Source organism: Scophthalmus maximus, chromosome 2, assembly GCF_022379125.1.
Source record: "Scophthalmus maximus strain ysfricsl-2021 chromosome 2, ASM2237912v1, whole genome shotgun sequence".
In the NCBI taxonomy this organism is placed as follows: domain Eukaryota; kingdom Metazoa; phylum Chordata; class Actinopteri; order Pleuronectiformes; family Scophthalmidae; genus Scophthalmus; species Scophthalmus maximus.
In genome coordinates this window covers 15,124,634-15,142,259 of record NC_061516.1, presented here as the reverse complement: position 1 = coordinate 15,142,259, position 17,626 = coordinate 15,124,634, and the positions used below count along the sequence as shown (strand labels likewise).

The following is a 17,626-nucleotide window of genomic DNA, read 5'->3' as shown; positions in this document are numbered from 1 at the left end:
GCTCCCCCTCCCCCTCTCCTTCCGTCTGCGGCCTCACTCACCTGCGAGGCTTGCCGTTCTCATCCGGTGGTATGACAGTGATGTGGATCTTGTGCGCAGTGCGCAGCAGCCTGGTCCTCTCCTCGAGGCTCAGGTGAACCAGCGAGTGTCCGCACAGCCGCACCACACGAGCCCACAACTGCAGGCCTCCACTCTCCGCATAGCAGAACCGCTGCAGCTCCGTCACGAAACCCTCCTCGTTCATCAGGAAGCCGGGCTGACCGACCCCGTCACGCAGAGGGGTGACCTCCAGCGCCTCACAGCCCCGCGTAACCAGCTGCAGATGTGCAGAAAAGGATGGATGATTCAGAAAGACATGAAACACTCACTTTAAAATTCCCAATCAGGCCACAATCACCCACCTCTAGCCTCTGCACCACCTCACGTATATCCTCCGCCTGGCTCTCCATCACACTGATGGATACCGACTCCCCGCGCTCATAGAAGATATCCAAGCAAGGCCCCCCCTCCTTAGTCTCTATCACTGCTTTCCAGCCAATGACATCTCTGCAGGAGCAGTTAAACACCACCCTGCGTGTGCACCTCTCAATGAGCACCACCGACTCGGCCGACACCCCGAGCAGACAGGGGAGCTTGTGCTCTCCTGCCTCCCCTTCATCTCGACTGTAGACCATCACCGCCCACACCAGCGCCCCGGCACTGTGCAACTCGGCGCCTTTGGCGCCCTTCAGCTTGTCTTTGCGCTTGCCTCCCAGAGAGAGCAGGGGGAACTTGGTGGAGGAGTCGATGGGTGTTGTGGTCACGTAGTTTTCGGCCAGGTCCTTCAGGTATTCCTGCCGCGTGCGCGTGGCCATGGAGCGAAACTTCTCTGACTTCTCTGCTGCGTTTTCAGCGTTCACTGCCTTTGCCAGAAGGAAGTCCCTGAAGGCAGCTGAGCGAGGGAATCGGGCACCCTTGGGGAACAACGGGCCAAATAATGGCATGTCTTTAGAGCGTGTCACAGCCACCCTGACAAGGAGAGACAAAAGAGGAATGACAGAGTAAGAGAGAGCTAATGTGGAAACAGTCAGTCTTTGTCTTCTTTCAGTGCCAGAGAGTGTCTCCAGAATTACAAACATTTACACTGAATCTGCTGCAGTGGGGCACAGATCAGTGTTTCCTCCTGAGCTGCCCCACTACTAGATAGACTTGGAGTTCAGATTTTTTCATTATGCATTTTACTTCACTGTTTCCTATGAAGACACAGACTTGCCATAAATTCAATATTTCAACAGATTTCAGTCTGTAATAGAATGAAAATCAATCAAAAAAGGAGGCTGAAAAAGTTATATTACATGTCAGGGTATCATTAATTAGCATTTTTCCCAGTGCACCGAACAGGATGGAATCATACCTGTAATACGTGTTGTCCGTGCAGTGCTCATGAACCTGAACGATAATGAAGACATGTTGGAAATGGGAGCGGATGGACTTTGGAGTGAAGGGCAGCGCACCTGGCTCCTGGAAAACGATTGTCACAATGTCGTTTCCGATGTGTCGCTTTCTCAGCAACTGATGAGACAAACAAGACAAGGATATTTATCTCGTGCTTGTCGCGGGGGACAGAGGCTTTTTTCTAAAGAGTTAGGCCAAAGGCATGACTCAACCAATCAGGTTTGTATCCACACTGATGCAGTTTTAAAGAAAAGAGGCGACGTCCAAGAGTTGAACTTGGATTTGGATAACCCCAAGGAAATCACATATATATCTGTTAGGTGTGTGTGTTTATTTTACCTGTTGTGTGTTGTTGGCTGTGTAGGGCAGCATGGTGGACACATGAAACATAATCTCGTAGTCCTGGTAGCGCGTGTAGAGGGAGTGTGTCCCAGTTGAATCAGCTGCACAAGTGCATGACGCAAAAACATGCACACACACACACACACACACACACACACACACGGAACAAAGAGACAGAGAGGTAGAGATTTAGCAAAATCCATCAACATCTCTGAATGAAAACACAGAGCCACCGTCAGGGTGAAATCTGCCTTGTATGCTGTTCTCTGTTGCCCGCTCAGGGGAAAACAGCTCGGAGATAATCAGCAGTAACTGGGCTTATTCTCAGGCATTGCACAGATTACATGTGGCCAGATAGGAGTTATCTTAGGCTCTCAGTGGCGCACTTATGCCCTTCGGATAATGGCGATGCGACAAGGTGAGACTGAGCCAATAGATCGGGGTGTGTTGCGTGTTTTCAGCTCACTCTTGTTGTCCAGCTGAGCTCGGTATTTCTCCCAGCCCTTCAGCCGCACCCGCTCCCCGAGCAGTTCGAGGAACTCCTCAAACGCTGGCCCGGAGCTCTCGTTGTTGTACATGTCTTCCTCTGTGCCCTGCCCGGCCCGGCAGTACATCACCCCAACCTTTCTCTGGAAATTCAGCTACATCAGAAGACAGAGAAGCAAAGAGTCAAACATGCATATTTATGACATCTTAACCATCTCATTATTCAACTACCAGGACTTATCATATCACAGAGTGTGCTCATCATGTTATATCTTGTGTTGAAGCTCAAAAGGCACATTCGTGGTGTAAAGTGTCACACACCTACACAGCATATATTACATTACTTCCACTATCAGACACTTTATTTTGTCAAAGCTCCAGTTACAACCTGACTGTCGTGGGTGAGTGTAAGTGCTCAGCAGCCTCTGCAATGCAGACAAAAAAACCCCCCAAAGCATCAGTTCATCTGATGGCACAACATAAGATCAACAGATCTATGAACATTTTTGCTTGCCTGACTTTATTTTGTATCTTTATTCTTTTGAGTGTTTCTCAGACAAAATGACCAACGTGAAAACAACATGACCATGTTGTCTTCGAGAACATGTGACAACAATTGTCATCATGTTAAAATTGTTATTTATTGAAAAAGTTGTTGTGTGTGTCAGACTTGTCATTATCATATGAAAATGATTACATTTTTTAACTAAATTACAATTTGAGCTGTAAATAACAAAAGGTAACATCAGGCAAAGTCATTATCTGCAGTCCTACATGGTGAGTGAACAGGCAGCTCAGTGGAAGAACTAATAAATGCACTTCTCACTTAAACCTGATCGCTCGTTGTGAACAGTAGATGATAGATGTTGACTTTTTTTAAATGACGGTACATGCTTTAGTTACAAACACGTTGTGACTCTGGATTCTCAGGTGTGACGTTCAAATAGAAAAGGATTTCTGATACTTTCCCTCTGAGTGTCAAGCGGATTGAAGCCGTCACTCACCCCCTGTTCGTCCAGCTTCAGCAGTGTGTCCCGGACCTTGGGGGAGTTGGAGGCCAAGCGAAGGCAGTGCAGGTTCAGTTCAGGCATGATGAACTCCAGCAGCCTCTTGGGAGACAAGCCTCTGGGTGTCGTGTGACGAGCAGCAGAGGGCACCGACTCCTCCAGGATGGAACCTCGCAGCGTCTTCATCTGAGGGGGTTCACATGTCACCACATGCAGTCAAATCAATTCTACACACACTGAACCCGAAGAGAGCTTCGAGGAGAGAGCAGTGCCGCCTTACCTCCGTGGTGCGAAAGATGATTCTGTAGTTGTACTGAGCTCCACTGGTTCCTTCTTTCTCCTCTCGACGGAAACTGATGGCCACTGGGCCGAGGCGATCATCCATGCCAAAGAAGTTCTGGTGTTCTGTGATTAAAGTACAGTCATTTAAATACAACTGCGAACATTAACAATGGAAGAGCGTATGGGTTAAAATAATATGACAGGACCTTTTGAAACAATTTCACCAAATTTTGAATCGAGATCAAGCTGCTGCATTTGATGAGAAAAATAAACTTTGACAAAGGAAGGCTAAAAGGAAAAATGAATCCAGGCTGAAAGTAAAAAAACATCTTCACCACCCTGCCTGACCTCCCCTTCCTCCCTAATGAGTCTCTAACAGATTACTGTAGATGAGAAATCAGAGACATTTTTTACCTTGATAAAGACTTTTTTTTTAAAATCCATGATTGAATAGCACCACATTGTACTTCCACTTTTTGTTAAGCTAAAATATTTCTCTCTCCACTAATTGGCAAACATAGAATCAGCAAAAAAAGAAGTCGACTGTCCCTATACATACCTTTCATGTAGAAATATTTGCGATAGTAATGGGCTCCCAGATCTGCGTGCTCGATGAAGTAGTTGCTCTTGCCCTGCTGTTGGACGTGACTCTCTCTGGGCTCCTCCAGGACTGACACTGCATCGTAAGGGGTTCGCAGGCTTGACCAGAGTCCCCGCCGCTCCTGGGATCGACCCAGTCCCACCTGCTCCTCTCCCCCCGTCTCATTGCGAAAGTGGGGGCAGCTGAGCAGGAGCTCATTATCGTTGCCGTCCCCTTCGTCCAGCAGCAGCGACTGCTCAGGGTCATCTGGGTTCCCCCCGTTGCCTCCTCCAGCCTGTGCTGGTGAGGCGGGGGTGGCCTGGGACAGGGGGCGCAGCTGGGAGGCTGCTGAAGCCCCCGAGGTGATATTCTTTTTCCGCCCAATGCTGTCTCTGTTGGTGGCGGCCTCGGTGAGGTCAAACAAGATGCTTTGAACGTCATAGTGGGCAAAGTTCCTCACCCAGGCTCCTCCCCCGATGTTGTCATACGGACCCGGCTGAGGGATCTGCGGGGGCCCAGGTTTGCTCTTCTTACTTAGACCTTCAGGCTTCGGCGGCTTGGCAGGTTTTGGGGATTCCCCTGTGGAAACAGACAGACCCCGAAAGAATCCATCAGGCTCCGGAGGGTTGCCCTGCAGTCCTAAAAGCAGGAAAGGGTCTTTGAAGCGGAGGGCACTTGGACTCAGGGGCCCCTGGTCATCTGTGCGCAGATCCTGGGCTTGAATCTGTCTCTCCAGTGAGGACAGGCTGCCATATTCCCTGTGTAGCAGAACACCTGAGTCGCCCTGTGCCCCCACACCCACCTTCTCACCGACCACCCGAGTTGCTTTCCCCCCGGCTTTACCAGAGGAGTCCAAGTCCCCCAAGGTGACATCGCTGTTACTCCTCTGCATGATGTGGCCCCGGCCCACTGACCTCAGACTCAGCCCCACGCGACTCGGAGTGAGGCAGTCACCTTCGGCTCCGTCACCATCCCTCCTCGGCGGCCACTCCACTACACCTGCTTCCCGCTTGGAGTCAAAGCTGACGGTGGCAATTGGCGGCCGCACGTTCTGACGGCGAAACTTGCGGATGAAGAGGTCATCTGACTGCATGGTGCCTGGGAAACTGCCTCCAGTCCAACAGCCTTCCCTCCACTCTGCTCCGGAGCTTTGTGCTCTCCCCGGTAAGTTCCTGTCCCCGTCTCTATGGTGCTGGTGTGAAAAGGGAGCGCTGCGCACAAAGATGAAAACCCCTCGGAGCAAAAGCGACAAATATAGTCCTCATTCACACCACTTGAGATGGCTGAACTGTCTCCACCCTTGGGCTCTCATAGATGTCTCTGTGAGGTGCCACACTGTATTCACAATGCGGCAAGTTATTGAGTGTGAACGAAAAAGACCGGGGGGAATATTCAGCTGTTTCTTGTTGCAAAGGTCCGTCCAGTTTTGCAGATGTGTGTTTGGGTGTGACTCCAGTTGCGGGACGCTCCTTCCTGTGGCGTGAGGATGTAGGGATCATCACTGGAGCCTGACCTTCTGTCCTCTGTGTAGAAGAGGCTCTGTCTGCATCACCCCTTTTAACATGGCATCCATTCGTCTGCACTCTTCAGTGCCTGCAGCTTTCCTTTTGGTCTCGTCTCCTTTCCACCTGTGTAGAAAAAGAAAAAAGAAAAATGTCTTTCTCGACATCTCTCTGATCATCCACACACACACATTGCCACTATCTTAACCGGCAGCTTTATATTCAACCCATAGCAGCTCGTCATTGAGTACACAGAAGCACTTCGTGGAGGAGAAGGTCTCTGAAAGCAAGTGTTGAATTCCAACAGTAAAGCAGCAAGCAGGTCTGACGAGTGTTTTATTGTTGAGTAATGCCTCGTACCTCTGTTTTATTTCATTATTATTCTTTCCGTTACACACTTTCCGTTCCAAAGTTTCCCTAAATAGTTCCAGACTTAATGCTCACCACATCCACCCTGCACATGCTCACAATAGACAGTATTAACACAGGGGAGGGGGCCTTCCTGACGCAGCACACAAAAGAAATAAGAGTAAACCATCGCTCGCCCCCACTGCAGAACATTTACACCCAAACAGAGACAGTATTGTGGTTTCCTAATGCACCGGTGTCTTCAAGATTATATCAATAATAACAACAGAGACACTTCTAATAACTATCAGTAGAGCGTTTTAGAACAACTGTATAGACCTTTTTATTTTCACTGAGAGTTGAAGCGTAATTTGGAGGCGAGAGCTTTGCAGTAAAGAGTATGAAGTCATGTGCTTCCCCTTCTTTTAAAGTCGCAACACAGTTCGTAATATAAAGTTTTGATTCTAACTTACCAGGAGAGTAGATTCTGTTTGAGGCACAGATCAGTTTCTGTCTCTGACCAAACTGACTTCAGTGAGCTCAGACTGAGACCTTTTGTTGCTCTCAAAAAGGTACAAGGCTTCTTCCTGTCTAGCTTCTTTTTCTTTTTCACATGCATCTCCTCGCTCGCATTTGCAGCCCGGAGAGCAGGTGCCGTTCAGAGCCCCCCCAGAAAAAAGGATATAAAGACAAATGAGGAAGTCACAAGAAATTTTTATTTTCCTTCCTCACCTGACCTAAAACTCTTTCCATTTCATCACAGTAAAACAAGGATAAAGAATATTTTAGAGTGACACTTTTTTAAAAGGCATTTGAACTAATTTGGAAGCTGTGCGCTGCATCAGCAGTTTTGATGGTGTCTCAAGAAATGTTAATCTGTGTGGAGTTAACATGCACTTGTAACGTCTTCGTAACGTGCTTTTTTTTTCCTCATTACAGTCAATAACAGTGATGTTGTAGACACTTTTTTGATCTGGAGCACAGTAACAACTGCCTGATCTGTGTGACATATTACTATTTTTAAAAATAGATCATTTACCTCCCCATGGCCTGTATCGTCATTTCAGGCAATCGACTGCTCCTGAGCTCAAAATTTTCCCAGGTGAGCTTGGGATACGTAATTTGAGGAAATTAAAGAAACTTCAAAATTCACATCAAATCTAAACAGACATTTCTTTTTTTACCTGTCATGTTGAAGCATTAAAATTGTCTTTGAGAAAGCCAGGAATGTAACTCTGGTGGAGAAAGTGTACAACATTTGAATCTTTTTATGTCATTTTGGCGCGAATAGTCAATATGACAGAACAATGTGTGGAACATTGGACTACAAAATAACTTCCATGTGCACCTGATCTACTGCGAGGCTCGGTTATGTCATGTGCTTTGAATGATTCAGGGAGGCTGCAGAAGTTCAAATGATGTACGTCGACACTTGTCTGCAATCGTTAGGTGCAGCATCATCTGAAAGTCTCTCAATGCCTTGAATAAATGTGAATAATCAATTCTTTCTGTTGTCTCAAAGTGGGAGATTATTGGCAGGAGGATCTTCTTTTTTTAATGAAAAATCACTGATTGTCTTTATGTTGTTCCAACAATGAACCAAACTCCCATGGTCGGCGAGAAATGCTGCTCCTCTCCACCGACTCAGCGAGGGTCGAGCTTGGACACTTATCAATCACCGCCTTTGTAAAAGTCACGTGTTCCTGAGATTCTTAAGACCCCGACCCATGAATCAGTCGTTGTTTCCATAGTAACTGGTCTGGTGCCACCCTCTCTCGATGTGGGATCCAGTCCACCAGTGTTTTATAACAACCCTGTTTACTCTGCTCAGAAGGTGAAATGGATTTGTTTTTGTATTTTTGTCATAAAGGCCTGATGACTGATGAGATCTGAGCGAACTACAACAAGGCAACAAGAGTAAACGAAGCAGAGAAATAATTCTGCCATGATTTTACTGCTTGCTTTTACAGCACAAGGTAATGATGAAGTCGTTTGAAGTTCATTTATACCTCAGCTCTTCAAAACCACATGCAGATATTGTATCTCAATAGATCTAAATGGGTTAAGTGTTTGCAGGATGAAGCTGATAGGTAAATAAACACGTAATTTTAATCTATATCTGTTGTGCTATGTTAACTTTTTTTTTTCAAACACGTGGACATGAAACTTGAAATGTTAGACACAGTGATAATAACTGACATTCCTTAAGCCTGCACTGCACAAGAGACTCTTTTAATTCCCAATTAGTTCCTGTGGCTCTATAGATTCCAGAAATTGTCACTTAATCTTTATTACTGTCTCTCTATTTTGATTCTCTGTATAAACATATTTAAACCTATTTTATATTTTTATCCTATTTACACTGTCTTCAAAGCCTTAAAGATTTTTACTGTCAATCCTCATATTGTCATAGCTTCTACTTTACGCTCGATCCTTTACTTTCTAGTCTTAATTCTTTTGTGTTACCTAATTGGCATCTACAGGCTCCACTCAACGTTTCATTGTTCATGGACCTTTCATCAGTCAGGACGGAATCTGAATCAGATTTCAAGAGGAACTGCACAGAACAATTTCATGTCATTCACCAAGTAATTTGCATGATTCACATCCGCATAATTTGTCCGGTGTTTCGGCATCCACCTAGTACTATGTTATTAAATTATTTTTCATCCGGGCTGCTTACCGCTCTGTGAGGTTAATAAACACATTCTGTTTGAAGCACAATCAAAGACAGGAACAGAAAGTGGTACTATGTAGTTTCAGGAAAGGCGCCAAAGGTTTTTTAAAAAAAAGCAAGACATTAATTTTCTTACCATTTCTGATGTGTGACATATTCAGTCAAATCTTCAGTGGGTCTTGGATAGACTACTGTTTGATATGTGTTTTATCAGCTCCATCACAAGTGACCTCTCTTTGAATAGGAACTGCCCACTCTCTCTCTGTGTGTGTTGCCGCAACAGAGAAGTGTCCAATAAACCTTACATAGATGTACAGACTGAAGAGGAACTCAAGAGTTTTGTCCCTGCCCCCTCAGGTTTATTTGGGAACCCATTGTTTTTAAATTTCGGTAAATGCTTCACGCAGTAGTCTGACAATTGAAATGTCACTGCACTGTACAGCCGCCCAAAACAAAACCAGTGAAGCTTCATCAATACTGCTTTCAATGAAAAGAAAAGAACAAACATAGGTTAATGATAATAACCAAACAATGTTACAAGCTTTTATCAATTTGGCTGAAAACTTAATATGGTCATAAATGGATCATTTCGAAACCACAGGGTCTGCCACTGAGTGGCAATTAAAAAGAACTGGGACAATAAACATCAACAGAAATCTTCTTTTTTTCAAAAGCTTTCAATAGAGCTGATTGTGCTCTGATTGTAAACGTGCATCATCTTTTTGTCTGGCGATGCTGCATCTCACTGATTTAAAAACTGTTTCCAGAGCAGGACACAGCATCACAACTAATTGACGCAAAATTCTTGAGCTCTGTGTCATGACCGTGTTCGTTTAGCTGCTGAGCTACGTGCACTAAACGCGAGGCCTCAAATTATAACCCCCACGGAGGTGCTACTGACACACCGTGGTGCAGCGTCATCAAGTACACAAAACAGCGAGATTACTGTGCATACAGAGATCACTGCTGCTGAAATAGTTTAAGGCTGGAAGCGGGATCCGTCAGCTGGGAAGCAAATACCCCCATACAGTTACAGTGCGATGAAATCCCCCGCATCCACAATGCACATACAGTTCTCCATGTCAGTCAGGCCGTGAGATGATGGAAACCGTATGTGACCCCTGACGCTCCCTGAGCCACAACTCCACCACATCAACAGAAACATGGCCTTTTTCCCGGGCTGGTTTAGCAGCAACAACTTAAACACTTTGTATTAAATGGCCTTAAGGAGGAGTTACTGACTTTTTTTGGCATGACCTATATCACCATGATCTGGTCGTATTGTCACTGACATTTCCATGCGAAATCTATTCTACTGAAGCAAAAGCTTTACTTAGTCATTCTACCGTCCTTCACCACATAAATCCAATAATGGATAGCAACACTGACGTATATTCATATGGTCATATTATTTCACAACAACAGCTGTATGCTCCATAGTTTGTAGATAGTGCTATTTAAGCATTGTATCAATGAAAATTAATATAACATCATAATAATAATTTAATAATATGATAAATAAAAAGCTCCTTTGTATTCTTCTCCTGCCACAAGTAGGATCAGTCCAGAAGCGATGACACGTGTTCTCCAGAATTTTTCTCCTTTTTTTTGTTAAAGATTTAGAGAATCCTCAAAGACCACTGGGGGCCTCCTGCCCCCCGCAGACCCCCCAACCCCCACAGTACCAGAGCCAGTCTCCGTGCCAGAGAAACTCAATAATGCATGCAGACAGCAGTGTTTATTCCTGCATCTCAGCCAGTGGACAGTAATGATCCAAGTATTATGCTCACATGGAATTGATAAACTACACTTTATTTTAGAGCTGAATAATCTATTTCTTTGTGCGCTGAGCTCCTGTTCCATGCTCTTGATGTTGTCACATCACCAGAAGTTAAAGAGCTGCCTTAAACCCATGGAGCAGAAAAAGAAAAGTCAAATGATTCCATGCAGCATAATTTTGTCTGCTTTCAAGGCTCGTATCTTTCTGTTTTCTGTTTCCTTAACAATATTACTTTGTTCTCTTCTCTGCACCAGATTCACTTTGAGGGGCCACAGCTGCCTCGGGTACAGTACATGTTTGGTTTAACTGACGACAGTGAGGTCCATTTCCATGTTAAGCCAGGACAAGGTTAATGTGCGTACAGAGCGTACAGTGTCAGGACACACACTGAAGTCACAATAAGGTTGCACCATTTTGGGGAAGTCCTGACTTATTTTGCGCCCCGCTCTTGCAAGCCTGCGTCCTGTGAAACAGGAAGAGACGACTGACTTCTGAACCCTGGGAGGATGGGTGTCGTCATCGTTTCTACACAGCACTTCCACACCTATGACCAGACTGCCTGCCACACTGCAGCATGAATGAGCAGCTTCTTGCTCTCTGCCATCAACTCGTGCTCAGCTTGTGTGCTTTTCCGTCTTGTACTAAACGCTGATGGCGCAGTCGTTTGAAGGATTTGCCTGCGAAAGAAAGAAATCGCATCCTAACGCCAACGGTTCAGATTCGATCTATTTCCCCTTCAGGTGACGTCGTGGAAATCGGCTTAACAGCTCAGCAGCAATTAGATGTGATCAGTGACATACGCTGTGCTCTTATACTGCAGCCGTATCAACTCTGTCACATCACTCTGTCGAGCTGCAGCAACTGTCTGGATCTGCAACACAATGTTGTCCTTCTGTCAGAAAAGTTGTGAAACACACCGCGTGCCTCCACATGTTATGCAAGCAGTCTTTCAAAGCGGCCGACGGTGGTGACACATGACATTGAAGTAACACATAGAGACGGAGAAGCCAGCACCAGATCCAACATCTGGGGACACGTTAGTGCACTTCAGTGGATATTTCTTTTAGCTCAGGCATCTCAGAGAGTGTCGAGGTCAGCGGCTCGAGTGTCGCCGTCTGTCCTTATAGTTAAAAGCCGCCTCGCCGATTTCTTAACCACAAGGCCTAAATCAACTCCCTAATAGTGATTGATTTTTTGGAAATTTAAAGCCAGAGTCAGTCTCACTCTCATTATTGATCCCCCGTAACCCTGTTACATTTGAGATCAGGTTGCATCCCTGCTTTGCTGCTGAGCGCATGACTCTGAACTGAGCTGGTTTCAGCGCTTTCAAAAGAGTAAATGTGTATTAATGTGGCTGGATACGACTCAGAGAGACTGAGTTAATTCTAATGCCCAACAGTGGCTCTGGGCATCCTCAATCTCCCCCCAACCAGCCCCACCCTCCCCTTCACTACACTGCGGACAGTGAACTGGGCCAAGTCCAGAGGCTGCTAAGTGGATGGTACTGCAGCACTCTCTTTTTTTTGGTAATGTGTTTTATCTGTCTTCCTCATTCAAACGGTTTGCAAACGCCAATCTGAGCTATAGGTCCCCAAAGACACACACGCCTGCATCCCTGGCACCGGGTGCTCAGGAGGTCATTGACCAAATAAATAGAAGAGAAGAACCTGCCACGCTGGCTGTCATTACTGTGAGCAGTACTTTTGCAGTGGCACAACATGCCACTCTTGTCAGTAAGTATGATTCTGTGTGAGTTTTCTCCACACCATTTATTATGTATGTATCATCACTAATAGAGAGAGAGAGAGAGAGAGAGAGAGAGAAATCTTGCTCTTCCAATGCTTTCCTTCCAAGGTGAGGCTGACAGATAAGAGAAGAGCAGACACATTTGAAAACAAACAAACATGGTTGGCTGGTTGCTTCCTTCACAAATGATGACAGAAGCATTGCAACACAAAAAATGCTAAAAGCAAACACTGCACCTGGCCTCTTTTAGTTTTCCTTTGTCGGTTGTGGCACTGCATACTGATACCGACTGGATCTTTAAAGGACAAAGTGACAACGGGTCCCCCCCCCCTCAAAAATATATGTCTCGTTCTATTTCCAAGAAGGAGCATGATATAGCTGCAAAAAGTCCAGAGAGGAAATGTTAAATGCCTTTTCTCCTGCAAAAAGGACAGATGAGCAAAGAGGGTCCGTGAAAAGCCGTCTTTGTCTGCAGCAGCGCTGCTGTATGGCACCGTTGTTATGGTTGTATGTGGAGGTCAAACCTCCCCCTGGGCTCTACAGTAGGATACAGCATCATCTCCACACAGTCAAACAACTAGAATTTCATGGCGAGCAGCCCTCCTATAAATGTGTCCTTCAAAAAATATATTTTTAAAAATAATTATTCTGCCTAATACATTATTAATGAGGCTGGGCAAAGGGGGGCGAGGGTTACCAAGATGTTAATTATTCATCAGTTGGTTGCTCCCTTGTCCACTCTTGAACCATCAGGGATACACACACACACACACACACACACACACACACACAGTAGAGCCGGTTTCTTATGAATTATATCACCAGTCTGTGTCTGTGTCTTTGTGCATGTCTGGCTCGTGTCTTACAGTAAACCAATATGGTAAAGGTCATCAAACATGCTTTTAGTGGTGTCTGGTCCAGTTTCAGTTCTTTCTTTTTTTGGGCTGCTTTTGTTTCCCTGAGATAAACAAGCTGCTAAAGTGTAGAGTACAGTCAGACAATGAATCTGATAGATAAACAAACTATAGTGCATATAGACGTTTAGTTTTTGGATAATTTTTTTCACTCAAAGCGGATGCATTAGTAATGACCCTCCTATTTCAATAACTGCAAAGAGGAAGTTTGCTCAGAAATGCTCCTTCTATAGTATTGTCCATATTACAAACCTGACTTCCTCTAGTAATAAATAGCCCAACCTTAAAAGAGATGCACTCTAAAAAAAACAGCTTTTCAAAAGCTATTGTTTCCAACACAACCTACAGTACGTGCTGTTCTGTAAAAGAAAGTCCAAACTTGCGCTATTGTTTGACATGTTATTTGCCATGACATCAGTGCTGTGTGCTGGCAGAGCACTGCCACTTCCTGTGTATCTGAAAATACACCTTGTGACGGGGGCGTGTGTGTGTGTGTGTGTGTCAGAGGGACTGGCAGATTTAAGGCCTAAACGTGAGAGATGGTTAGTGTGTCTTTGCTGACACTACAAAACAGTGTCCGAGCCTTAAATATGTGGCAGGAAGTGCAGCTGTCTCTCTGCAACTGCCCTGCGCGTGCGTGCGTGCGTATGTGTGTGTGTGTGTGACAGGGAAAGGAACTGACCCTCAGCTTCATGACTGTATCTATTATGTTGAGCTCAACGGTTCACTGTTACCCCTCCGTCATCTGTGTAAGCTCTGAGGCCCAATGCTGCCTCAACAGCACTCTGAACTGCTCCCCTACCTTGTGTCCTTTCAGCGGAAGAGACGCTGACCTCCTCCGCTTCCTCACTGTCCCTATTGTCCACTGAAATGAACGTGAGTGGCCCTGGAATGACTGCGGAGCCAACGGTGCCCAAACTCATTCCCATTTCTCAGAAATCTTTGTTAACGGGAGCAAATCTCCAAAATCTGTCTTCGGTTACTCTCAATAAGCATTGCTCATGACTTGAGGGTGCAGCAAGTGAGGAAAGGGCCACCTCTAAATGATGGACATAAAACTAACAATCGACACTTGTCCAGTCTATATCCATTAGGATTTCAGTGGACAAATTGCTGACATTATTTGGAGCAATAGACCACCGTCTCTTGTTGAGTCTCACAGGCACCGGTAACGCCAGCGATCAGCAGTTCTTTCTGCTGCTATGCCACCACACTCCTTTGACACAGTCAAATCAAGGCCGAGTTGAGGAGGAAATTACAGTTGTTACTTGTTCAGTAAAAGGGTGAGATTTTGTGACGATTTTTGAGACGTTTCTTGTTATTTGTATTTCCCCCTTTCCTCTTTCCAGTCCATTCTCATTCATTCATGTCTAAAGAAAAAAAAATACTGCTACTGAACAAATGCTTCTATTATGAATAACATCATACATAGACTTTCGATATCTTTTCTAGGGTTTAACACATTATAGATGCTACCCCAGGCAAAATGATTACTCCTTTCATGGTGAGCCACCCTGGCCAGCGCTGTCCTACACAGCACTGACTGAGCTAATAATCATAAAGCTCTTATTAATCATGAAACCATAATAAAACTGATTTAATAAAAAAAAATGCAAAAACAAAAATCACTACGCAAATCAAAATGAAGAAGGTTATTTGAACAAGGGACGACTTCGGAATAAAGTCTTACATATCTCAAAATAAATGTTTGGGACACACAACATGAGGCCACAACCCTTTTACAAATCATGACTGAGCAATACTGCACGGACAATATGCCACCGGTTGGTGAGCAGCCTGCATTAGGCTTTCACCAGTTGGCAGTCATGGCAGAAACATGCACTTCCATTTAGGGCATAATAAAATCAGATTTAGTCTGTGAAGACCAAATTTGGGCTGCAAACTAAAAATCTGATTGATTGTTATATATATACAGAATACCTCATACTTTTGTATGAGTTTGTTTCTCAAATGGTTATTTTGACTTTTACTTGAACAATTTGTTACGTCCACCAAAGAGGGATATGTTTTCACCTGTGTCTGCTTGTTGGTTTGTTTGACTTCCAACAAGCTTGGTGGACGGATTGGGCCTGGGCCTGGTAAGAGCCCTCAAAATTTTGATGCCGGTGTATATCCAGATTAATGGGCTGATCCAGGATTTATTTTTTCCACCTTTATAGGATTGTTCGTCATAGGCAGAGATATGCGCTCTACATTGGCTATTGTGATTTTTTTATTATAAAGGTTGGGGAGGAGGTGAGCAGCCCGGTGTTGTTGCGTTAAAGCTTGCAAATGTGCTGCACCTTTATCTTGTAGCCAGTTGGAAAAAATGTATCATGATGCGAAAAAATATATTTCTGTGGTTCAATGTACACCTGCACATTGCACGTGAGTACTTGCCTGGTGGACGTGTGTCATTTGCACCAGCAGCTCTGCACCTTCTGACCTACATAGGATTGAGCGGCTCGTGCACCAATATGCTAACGATGAGGCAGAGAGCAGCCGATTTACTGTGGCCTCTCTGTGATCGTACGTGCGTCGGCTACGGCCGAGAGAGAAGGAACAGGTTCTGTGCGTCTGTGGTTTTTACACTTGTGAATGAAAAAACACACAGTGTGTCAGCAGGAGGCTGCTATGTGTCCTGTGAATTAGATGTGTTCACTAATGTTTGCATGAAATGAGTCATCGGGCCCTTACAGGCAGAACCTGCTCAAGTTTAGTTTAGGTTTTCAGTGTTTGCCTGGAGCCAACATTGTCAATTCACATTCATCACAGAAAAATAAGAGAATAAATGTGGCAGAACCTAATTACAAAGCAAATGTGAGACACCCTCTGCATGCTGTACCACTGAGGTGACATCTCTCAGTGAGTTTCCTGTGCGCGGGCGCCGTTCGGTCCCGTAAGTGTAGACAGACGACGCAGTACTGAAATGTATCTGCTCGAGCTGCTCTCTCCTCTCACTTCTGTATTCGCCAGGCCTTTTTGTGTGTAAATGAAACAAGATCAGGTTGCAACTTCCTCCCCATAGTTATGTCAGAACAAAGAGAACCCTTGAGTTGGCGATGAATAAGCCGATGATCTCTAATATTTTGTGCATTCGTCCGAGAATAGAATACACTTCGTGGAGGTATTTTTACACTCCTCTCAGCGCGGGACGTGTTCTGCCTTTTTGATCTTTATCTACGTGACGCGGTGCGAGCGTGAATGGTCGGCCCTGGTCCTCTTTCAGTGGCTCTGAATACCCTTGAGTGCACTTTTCCTGTAATAGCAACGCGGACAATGACAATGAGCCACTGCACCGCTTGATGGTTTAATGTATGTATGACATAACTGACAGGGACACTGTGTGGACATGGAATACGTTGAGGGATTTCATTCACTTGGGCTGTCTAAATATAAGAAGAAGAATCATAAGTATCCAGAGCAGATGCTTACATAAATATGTCTCATAAAGACATATTTTAGGATGGTTACAGGAGGGTCTTGTTGTTAGATGAGCCTGACTCGGTTACTCATCCTCTCTCTTTCTCTCGCCACAGAAAGTACAATGACTATAAAAACCAATGAGGTCTAAAACATCATTCATCACCAATTATTACTTTCTTTGTACTTGAAGCATCTGTTTCTTTGTTGGATTCTGTGATGGGTTTCAAGCGGGATATTAATGACGGTTATTCCCATGTGATTAAAAAAAAATCTGACAAAATTGTTTAGTGTAGATACCGTGTGTGTCACACAATCATTCGGGGACGTTTTAAAAGCTAACGTCTTTAAATGCTACATTTCAGAAAGACAATACCGACTCTATAGCTATTGAGAATGACACCCCAAATTATTAAAAAAAACAACTCACTGAATATTTGTCATGTGAATTTATCTCAACAGTGCAATCCAACTTTGACTGACACTCTTAATGAGTCATCCTCTTCCATTTCTTTTTAATTGTTCTCTGCTCCTTCATGATTGTGCAAAGAAGTGGATGGCTTCAAAAGGGTAACGGCCTCAAACAAAACCAATGAGGCCTGATCTTCCATCAAGACCAATGGCCAACGGGGGCCAGGTGACAACCAAGCACCAGCTAAGAGGATCCACCCAGTGGCTTATACTGCCGGCATCCTGCCATCCGACAAGGGGAAGGCTCCGCCTGTCCAACTGCCTTCCTCGCTGTGCCACCACAGGGAGCCTGCGGGGTGTAGCCATGCAAAATGGCTCCAAATGAGAGCAATGATAGGATGCTGACTCAGAGCAGAACAAAATCTGCCTGGTAACCTTGCAACGTTTTCATCCAAATCTCCACGACTGAGTGCAAAAACACAGCAAAGTCACTTTGCTCATATCTCTCTGGACCTCTTGTAAAGTACTTTCAGAAATTAAGTTTCTGTCGTTTTCCCTTTCATTGCAAGAACGGATATGCTGATTGTGGACTGGTAGTCAGCTTTTTGCTGAAGCTGATGGCTCTGCGGACGGGAGTCATTTCAGGAGTCACAGTATCATTCTGCATAGAAACAGGACTAACAACGTGAGCTGA

General features: G+C 44.9%; 1 protein-coding gene across 7 annotated transcripts in view; it reads right to left on the bottom strand.

The window, feature by feature from the left end:
• zmp:0000001168 (signal-induced proliferation-associated protein 1) overlaps window positions 1–17,626 on the bottom strand; it is a 32,728-nt gene that overhangs the window by 8,498 nt on the left and 6,604 nt on the right. For 5 of the 7 annotated variants that reach the window (XM_047328916.1, XM_047328903.1, XM_047328927.1 and 2 more), the window contains 8 exons: window positions 4,111–5,759; window positions 3,550–3,674; window positions 3,267–3,455; window positions 2,243–2,417; window positions 1,774–1,877; window positions 1,394–1,551; window positions 402–1,008; window positions 42–316 (listed from right to left, as the gene is read on the bottom strand). In XM_047328916.1, the coding sequence (XP_047184872.1) occupies window positions 42–316; window positions 402–1,008; window positions 1,394–1,551; window positions 1,774–1,877; window positions 2,243–2,417; window positions 3,267–3,455; window positions 3,550–3,674; window positions 4,111–5,224 (2,747 nt within the window). In that variant the 5' untranslated portion in view covers window positions 5,225–5,759. Of the gene's footprint in view, window positions 1–41; window positions 317–401; window positions 1,009–1,393; window positions 1,552–1,773; window positions 1,878–2,242; window positions 2,418–3,266; window positions 3,456–3,549; window positions 3,675–4,110; window positions 5,760–6,454; window positions 6,728–8,794; window positions 8,951–17,626 lie in introns of those variants that run through there. The other 2 variants (XM_047328910.1, XM_047328906.1) reach the window with 2 other exon arrangements.